This window comes from Mesoplodon mirus (assembly GCF_964341445.2).
Source record: "Mesoplodon mirus genome assembly, chromosome: 2".
NCBI classification, from domain to species: domain Eukaryota; kingdom Metazoa; phylum Chordata; class Mammalia; order Artiodactyla; family Ziphiidae; genus Mesoplodon; species Mesoplodon mirus.
In genome coordinates this window covers 183,470,223-183,479,166 of record NC_138977.1, presented here as the reverse complement: position 1 = coordinate 183,479,166, position 8,944 = coordinate 183,470,223, and the positions used below count along the sequence as shown (strand labels likewise).

At 47.9% G+C, this 8,944-nt stretch overlaps 1 protein-coding gene across 1 annotated transcript in view; it reads left to right on the top strand.

Moving 5' to 3' along the window:
* Positions 1–752: 752 nt before the first annotated feature.
* Positions 753–8,944, top strand: part of DRGX (dorsal root ganglia homeobox) — a gene marked incomplete at both ends in the record, with an annotated part of 30,532 nt that continues 22,340 nt past the window's right edge. Inside the window, 3 exons of the mRNA XM_082610920.1 lie at positions 753–786; positions 5,619–5,716; positions 6,593–6,694. Coding sequence (XP_082467046.1) covers positions 753–786; positions 5,619–5,716; positions 6,593–6,694 — 234 coding nt within the window. The remainder of the gene's footprint in view (positions 787–5,618; positions 5,717–6,592; positions 6,695–8,944) is intronic.

Genomic DNA, 8,944 nt, shown 5'->3' with positions numbered 1-8,944 from the left:
CTATCCAAGTTACTCGCTGTAGACAGCGCTGGAAATAATCAGATTAAGGCCAATTACGCGTGAGATTATAAAGGCGAGTGCTGAGCGGCGGCGCGCGCTGTAGACAGATAGCAAGACATCTGGCCACTTCCCGAGTCACTTTTCTGGTCCTGCGGGCGCCAGCCGCGCGGAGCCCCGCCCGTATCCAGTCGAGCCGGGCGAGCGGACCAGAGGCGGTCACGCTCCGGCCTTCCTCGCCCGCCGCCCGCCGAGGTACGCGCGGCTCCCGACCCACACACCGAGCCCTGCGCGTCTGGCCTTGGGACTCGGCTGCCTTCCTGGCGGGGGCTGCCTTTCGCGCAGATGGCCTGGCGCGCTCTCCGGACTCGGCTGCGTTGGCCTGGGTGCAGGGATTGTGGCGGGGACCCCTGAGAGCCGGGAACCAGACTGCGTGGGCTTGGTGTTGGGGCCGAGGTGGGGGGGACGTCTGTCCGGGTGGTGGACCCGAACGGAAGGGCTGTCCCACGGGGTCTCCGGCTTGCGACGGCGCTGCCACCTCCCCCCCAGTCCCCAGAGTGGGCTGAAGGCGTTGGGAGGGGGCTTTCCATGAAAGGAGCTCCCGGGGCGCTCCAGGGCCGGGCGGGGGCGAAGGCAGAGGGAGACTGAGGCTCTGTCGCTGTTTGCTTTGCAGCCAGGCCAGATCTACGCGTGCCTTGTCGGTCCCGCAGTCACCCTCCCGAGTCCTGGCCGTCAGGTCGATCCGGCCGTCGGCGATGTTTTATTTCCACTGTCCGCCACAGCTAGAGGGTGAGTAAGCGCCGAGCCAGGAGCTGCTCCAAAAGGCCGGCGCCGGCCAGAAAGGGCCATAGCAGCAGCTGGGGCTGGTTGGTGGTTGGGTCCCTGCTCAGCGAGGGGCGCAGCCGCCGGAGGTGGGTAGAGGCGCCCTTGGCCCTCTCCCCACATCCGGCTCCAGCCTTCCACCCCGTCGCCACCTGCCTCCTACCCCCCACCCCCCACCCCAACCGGGCCTGGGCGGGTTGGCCCCCGGGCTATGAGCACTGCCAGGACCGGCGGATCCTCCCAGCACAGATGCTGGTGTCACGCCTCTAATCCGGGCTCCCCTGCCCAGGGGGCCGCATCAATCTTTCACGGTGTTTTGCAAACATCCCGATAAGCGGAGGTGGACTAGGTGACCCGCAGGGTCCTGGGCCAGACGTGAGCAGGAACCCCCGCTGCCAGGTTGCTCTCATTCCCTGCCCAAGGCCATCTTGCTCAGCCAGGCCAATGTGGCCCTCAGGAGCAGGGTGGCCCTGCTCACCACTGCCAGAAGTGCCCTGGCATGGCTGCTCCTCTGTGACTCACTGGGTTTCTGACCTCAGATGCTAACCACTTCCCACTCCCAGGGCCAGCCCATGACCAGGGTTTGGGTCTTTGAGGGTCTCCAGTTCTTAGAAGAAATTTCGCTTCAGGATCCTTGGTGTGGTCTCTGCACTGGGTTGTTAGGTGGGGGTAGGTTGGTGAGAAGGAAATAGCTTGGATTTCTGGTCTTGGGGGCTCCCCAGGGGTGGGCCCTCCACACAAGAAGGGGATTTCTATGTATCAGGCAAATGCAAAGCCACACACTCTGGCCCTTTAACAGCGCCTTCCTCAGACCAGTAGTCTCAGCCATGGGCTACTAGGACTTATATAACTGGGAGAAGTACCAGGACTTGGCTTTGGCAACCTACTCCTTTGCGGGGGGGGGGGGGGGGCAGTGAGTGAATTTTGGAGGGGAAGAAATTGAGAAAGGCACGGGACAGGGCAAAAAGTGGTGAGACACCGGGGGGACCTGAAACATCAGAGCATGCTCCTTCATCTTGCCCTGGTTACCTTGAGCAGTAGCTGGCCTCAGCTGGCCAGTGTATGCAGGGATTTCAGAAAGTTTGTTTTGTTTTTCCCATGGAAGCTTTTAAGAGTTCAGTAGGATTTTCTAAAGGAGGCTAATGAGCACCAGGGTTCAAGCCCTGCCAGCCCGATCAGCATTCCTAAGAAGAGAAGGCCAGACACTTGGCTGCATTTCACCTCCTTTTACTTCCAATGACCCATGCAGATGGACTTTATAAAGGTCTGAGAGGTTCATCCCCTGACACCTAGGACTGCAGGGAGATCCTCTGCTTGTGCAGTGGACACACCTTTTCTGCATCTCTGAACCTCAGGTTTGGACTGATTGATACTCGGCAGCCCACCCTTGCAGTTAAAGTGGGAAGGTTGAGGTTTGGGCATTTAGCAGATGGTAGGCTGCCTAGGTGACTGAAGGGGAAAGCCCAGTCTGCAGGGTGGGTTGCAGAAGTCACCTGGGGAGAGCCCTGGCCAGCCTGTCGTGGCCCCAGCACACTGAGCTGCTTGCTGCCCTCAGCTCAGCTTAGCTCACCTTTCCTTCCCACACCTGGGGCACATCCCACCTCAGTGCTTATTCTGATTGCTGTGACCAGAAGAAAAGATGGGTCTTTAAGAACTTTTTTCTTCCTCTGCAGATGTGTTTCAAAGGCAGTTTTACAGAAACGGGTGTTTTATTTTAGTTTAGTATTGCTGGGGGGGAGGGAGGTGACCTGCTGCCGATGGAAAGGCTAAGGACAGACCCTTGGAATCTGACTTCTCATTATTGCCTATCAGCTTTTTAATTGTAATTTTTTTAAAAATTAATCTAGAGAGGCATATAGGAGAAAGCAAAGCATGGCTCATAATCTCACTTCTCAGATAATTTTGCTGATATTAAACTAGAAAGTATTACATCTACCTGCTTAGGAAATTCAAATAGAACAGAAACTTATACACTGAAAAGTGAAATCCTCCTTCTCTACCTCTTTTTCTAAAGATACTCCCTATTGTTGGTTTCTTGTGATTCCTTCAAGAAAAACATGCTATCACCTGCGTTTACCCTCATTTATGTATTTTTCCTTTATATGTTATGCCTTATTTGCGCTGAGATCATACTGGCACATCATTTAGGACTTCCCTTTTTTAACTTCATAATACAGATTTTGGCGATTTTTCCGTGTCAATGTATGCAGATCTACTGGCTTCCTTTATTATTTTTTTAATTTATTTAAAAAATAAATTTATTTACTTATTTGTTTTTATTTTTGGCTGTGTTGGGTCTTCGTTGCTGTGTGTGGGCTTTCTCTAGTTGCGGCGAGTGGGGGCTACTCTTCGTTGTGGTGCACGGGCTTCTCCTTGTGGTGGCTTCTTTTGTTGTGGAGCCTGGTTCATGGGCTCAGTCATTGTGACACGTGGGCTTAGTTGCTCCACGGCATGTGGGATCTTCCCGGGCCAGGGATTGAACCCGTGTCCCCTGCAATGACAGGCGGATTCTTTTTCTTTCTTTCTTTTTATAAATTTATTTATTTATTTATTTGGCTGTGTTGGGTCTTCATTTCTGTGCAAGGGCTTTCTCTAGTTGTGGCGAGCGGGGGCCACTCTTCATCACGGTGCGTGGGCCTCTCACTGTCATGGCCTCTCTTGTTGCGGAGCACAGGCTCCAGACGCGCAGGCTCAGTAGCTGTGGCTCACGGGCCCAGTTGCTCCGCGGCATGTGGGATCTTCCCAGACCAGGGCTCGAACCCGTGTCCCCTGCATTGGCAGGCAGATTCTCAACCACTGTGCCACCAGGGAAGCCCTGGCAGGCGGATTCTTGACCACTGCGCCACCAGGGAAGCCTGACTGGCTTCTTTTAAATAGCTGTGTAGTATTCCATTATATATTGTTCAGAAAGTGCCTACAATTGTGCAGTTTGGTTGTTTCCTTTTTTTTTTTTTTTTCTGTTACCATGTTACCAGGAACAATATTCTCTCTCCATTTTGGCACACTTTTAAAGTATATTCATAGACTACATACCTGTATGTGCACTTAAAATTTTTGATGGATATTGTCAAATTACCCTCTAATAAGGCTGCACAAATTCATGCTCCTACAAATGGTGAATTGTGTGTACAATTCATTATGCTTTTAACCGTACTGGGTGTAATTGTGCAGCTTATCTTTTTGGCAAAAATGTTTTGTTTAATTATTGCAAGGTTTAACATTTTCATAACATTATCAACCATTCTATTTATTTTTAAGTAAGAAGCCTGTTGTCATAATTTCCTCTTTTCTATTAGGTTGTCAATCGTTGTTCTTATTAATTTGATGAACTGTCAGCTTTTTTTAGGATCCAGTTTGATATGCAGTGTTTCACTTAAAGATATTATACGTACACTTTGTGAAACAGTTTGGGACAAGCAGGTAGAAGTTTGTGAGGCTGATTGTGATTTGAGAGCCTCAGAGATTGCATTTCATCCTCACCAGTCAAGTACTTTGTTTGAAAAGGAAACCGTTTGGTTTCCCACAAAATAATGGAAATAAGACCGCTTTGAGGCTGTCCCTTTGAAGTTCCCAATGAGCTGGAGAGAAATATCTGTAACTAGGATTTTGAGGAAGAAAGCAATTTGGATGGGATGGTGGAGAGAGAAGTCTTCACCAGAGAGTGGAGGTCTTGTGACAAAGGATGTGCACTGGGGAGTTGAATAATAAGTAAGAGGGACTCCCTTTAGCAGATAGAATTTTAAAAAGCCGAAGGACCTTGCTTCTTTGGGACTGAGGTCCTTCAGAGGGATGATGCCTGGGCAGTGTCGCTTGCCAGCTCCTAATGGCGAACATGCAATGATTCTGAGACCGGAGCCCATGGCAGGTACAGCGTTCACTGGCTAATGGGAACTTGCTCATTTGTTTCCCTAAGAAGCCAAGTAAATGGTGGACTGTCAAGTAAATGATGCAAATTTGGAAAATGATCTGAATGAACATTTGGGGCCAAACTCTGTTGTGGCTTCATCCGAGCTTTGGAGGCTGGCAGGGAGGACTGTGGAAAGGATGCCTTTCTTTTCACAGAAGTGGGAGTAGTGGGTCTTTTATGAGCCTGGCCAGAGGCCCCTGTTTAAGTCTGCCTGGAATTCAGGACAGTCGCTATTGGTGCAGATTCTATCTTGTTAATTGACATCTATATAACAGATCCACTGGAGTGCTGATGAGCTGTGACCAACAGTATTAATATTCATTTATAAACTTCTTACCTCCTCGTGTCCTGAAGTTCTTGGAGAAAAGTGCTGGGAAAAGCTCTTGGTGATTTCATTCCTCCCCTATCCCCAGCCTTTAATTCTTATCGTTGTAGAAACCAGGGAAAGTCAAATAACAAGTGAGCAAAAGGGAAACGTAGAGGCTTTTATTAAAGGATCAGAGGTAGAAGGGATGAGCTGAAGGCACATTGGACAGAGGTGCAGGCAGCTGGGAGCCAGAGGGCCGATGAAGGCTCCATCTCAAGTTAATGACCCGTCCTGGCTCAGAGTCTAGAATTTCACAAGTGGACTTGGCTGTCTAGGGGAGTAAGGTCTCCACTCATCCTGTGAAATAGGCATAGTTAGGCCTAAAGTCAGAGATTACTGGGAGAGAGAGAAAGCATGAGAGAGTGAAAAAGAGGGAGCCTTAATAACAGGAGCAGAGAAAGATGCTTTAGGACAGACAGGGCTCCGTCTGGGTGGGATGGGTCACTGAGTGAGTGTGCATGGCAGGGGCTCAGTGTGAAGACTGGGGGTCCCTGTGCTCAGGCTGATCCAGTTTGTTCCCTGCAGGCACTGCGCCCTTTGGCAACCACTCTACAGGAGATTTCGATGATGGGTTTCTGCGGAGAAAACAGCGCCGGAACCGGACCACTTTCACTCTTCAGCAGGTAATGATGTTCCCCTTCTGAGAGCCATCCACTTCCTGCCTCCAAAATAATCAGAGTTTGAGCAGCTCTTCTTTGTCTTTTAAAATAAAGCCAACCGATCATGTTAACTGGATCTTTCTGTTTTCTTGAACAATTGATGTGTCAAGGAATCTGTCTGGGGAGAGGGCAGAGGACTGTGACATTAGGATCCCAGATAGTCAGTGAAGAGGCAATGATGACGGCACCCTTTTGTCTCAAGTTGATAGTTTGGGGAACGTTTCCACATCAGCAATACAGCAACATCATTTCAACTTCGAAATAACCTTCTGAGGAAGGCAGGTCAGGTGTTCTCATCCCCAGTAGATAAATGAGAAAACCAGGGCCCAAGAGGTTGACTGATTTGTAGAAGGTATTGTTGTCCATAAGTGGAAGGGCTACAGCTGGAACCTTGATATTGTGTTGCCAGGGCCGGGGCTCCTTCCCTTAGATCCGTTTGTCTCCCAGAGCACACTGGAGCAGAAACCCTAGGTGGTTTCTGTGGGGCTGACCCAGTGAGAGCTTCTGCAAGTTGATTCTGTTCTTCCAAGCTCTATAATGAAAGCTGCGTGGGTTGCACTTTCAATGTAAATGCATTCGGATGTTTGTGCCTCTCTTATTCCTACCTCTTGGGGTAGCACTGAGGTTGTTAGTGTTAGTAAATCTTAGCTCCCAAGTCTTCCGCGGTTGACATTTTAATTCTGTGGGATCCTTTCAAAGAGCATTTTTCTCCCTCTTCTTCCCCTACTTGATCTGTGAAACTACTTCCTCACCACATATAGCAAATTTGAAATATGCATCTGCTTCCTCTCACCTAGCCACATCCTCTCACCAGTAAATATTTTTTTTTCCTTTTACCAGCTGGAAGCCCTGGAGGCAGTTTTTGCCCAAACACACTACCCTGATGTCTTCACCAGAGAAGAGCTAGCCATGAAAATCAACCTCACAGAAGCCAGAGTGCAGGTAAACCTTCTTTTTAATTATTTAACTCTCTAATATTAAAACTGGCAAACTTTTTTTTTTTTTTGACATCATGACTGCAGAGTGCACATTTGGCCAAAGAAAGCAAATGAAGACTATCTGTCATTTTCATGATGCACTTTAATAACATCAACATAATGTGGAATATTAGATTAGGTTGATTAATCGGTCATTCATAATTAACTAGTGATAATGTTCTACACTAATTTGTCCGCGTCTCTAAGGTACTAAATTACATCAATGCACATCCATTTCCTTGCTTTGGAAAAAAAAAAAAAAAAGAGCTGAGATGCTCTTCTCAAAGCAGCTCTGACCGCTCTGGGGTAAGGCCGGTCAATTGCAGAGAACTGTGTTTTCATATGGGAACAGAGTAGGATCTGCTTTCCAGAAATTGCATCATGTCCAACTTTTCCCCAGCACGTGGACTCTTTCAGCGAAGTGGTCCGAAGAACATGGGCAATTTAAAAATCTTTAAACGGCAGCAGCAAAAGGGCTGCCTCAGAGCCGAGCGTGGCCCGTGGTGACTGTCTCTAAGCAGGATTTCTTTTTAGAAGCTACACGGTGATTACGTTTAAGTGCACAAACCCGTCGAGCCCAGCAGATGTGCCCGAACGCAGGAGGAACAGATTCGCAGCAGCGCCTCTCCGGGCGAGCTATTCTTTGAGCACAATTATATATTCATTTTATTTATGGGGTTTCCTCCATGCTGTTTCTGTTCTTTTTTATGTAGGGGCTTGGGGTTAAGACTATGCAAAGATCTAATTGTAGGAAATATAATAGTTTGCTTTTGGTTCCCCTGGGTCATGTTAGTATCTCTTAAAAACCTATGGCTGAAGAGAGATAATGGAATTCTGAACAGTAAATTGGGGGTTGTAAACAAATTATTTCCCCTATAATCAGATTATGTGATCCTGATTATTAAATCTGAACATGAATCATTGGTCATATGCGGGCAAATTAAACTGATTATTATTTGGAAATGAAAATCTCCTTTGGCCAGGATGCCGTTTATCCTTTCTTTTTTTAATGCCAGCTTGCCAATAGCTGCCTAAAGACTGAACTGCAAATTGAGATAAATGGCACAATTATTGAGCATTCAGAAGTGGAAGATCATAACTTCTCCCTGAAAGGTGCAAGGGTGAGATAGGGGTGGTGACAATTAAAGCTGGGAATTGTTGTTCGGGCTATTGTTGGCTATTATGCAAACAGACAATGGCTGTGAAGCATTTGTTTAGTGAGACTCCATGTGGGGACACGGCTTTGGTGGCGGGAAGGGAGATGTGTTTACATTTATACCCCTTGCTCATTCAAATATGATTAATGTTCTATAAAGCAGGGTCTTAATCGAAGCTGATGTTGTCAAACAATAGCTAAATAGGGAAATAAACGACTCCATCATGCTCTTTCCTCAGAAGCAGGCGAACTGTCAGTGCAAAGTCATTAAAATATGATAATGAAAAATAGCTCAATTAAATGTTGTTATAGCTGTGACCTTCATTCAATTAAGACGCCAGAAAGTGTCTGCATTTTGCTTTGCATTTAACTGCCCTAAATTTAGAATATAGATAAAATCATTATTCAGTGGTTGCTGATATGTGCAATTAAAAACCAACTAGATTAAAAAGAAAGAAAGAAACCCAGTTAAAGGAGAATGAAAATTTGGAGGTGGGATGAGCCTGGAGACCGAGGTTCTCTCCTGGGCCAGTCTGCTGACAGGCAAGGAGGAGAGGATGCCCAGGGGAATCGGAGGGAGGTCTAGACAAGCCCCCCCCCCTTTTTTTAAGCCAGGAATTATCTTCCAGGAGAGAGGGGGAAGAGGTTTAGCTGCACGGAGTAAAGAGAAGCAGGATTTCACTGACCTCTGGGAACACCTTGGGCCCAGGCTGCCTGACTACCCTGAGGCTGTCCTGCAATGCGATCTTGGTTTCTAAGGCTTAAAGAATTCCACACCGGCCTCTAAGAAGGCACTCAGGGCAGGTGAATCACAAGCTGCCTCCTAACCTGAGGATGGTGGAGATAATAACACTAGCTAATGTTCACCGAGTGATTGATTGCTGTGTGCCAGGCACTGTGCTTAGTATTTTGCATGCATCTCCATTAAATTTCCTAACAATGCTTGGGGGTGGCTGTTATTAGTACTCTCAAACAATTTGGATCATGGTACCCAGCCAAGCCACTGGGCTTCAAATTGTGGATCTGCCACTTAGCACTTGGATGACCTCAGGCAAGTTA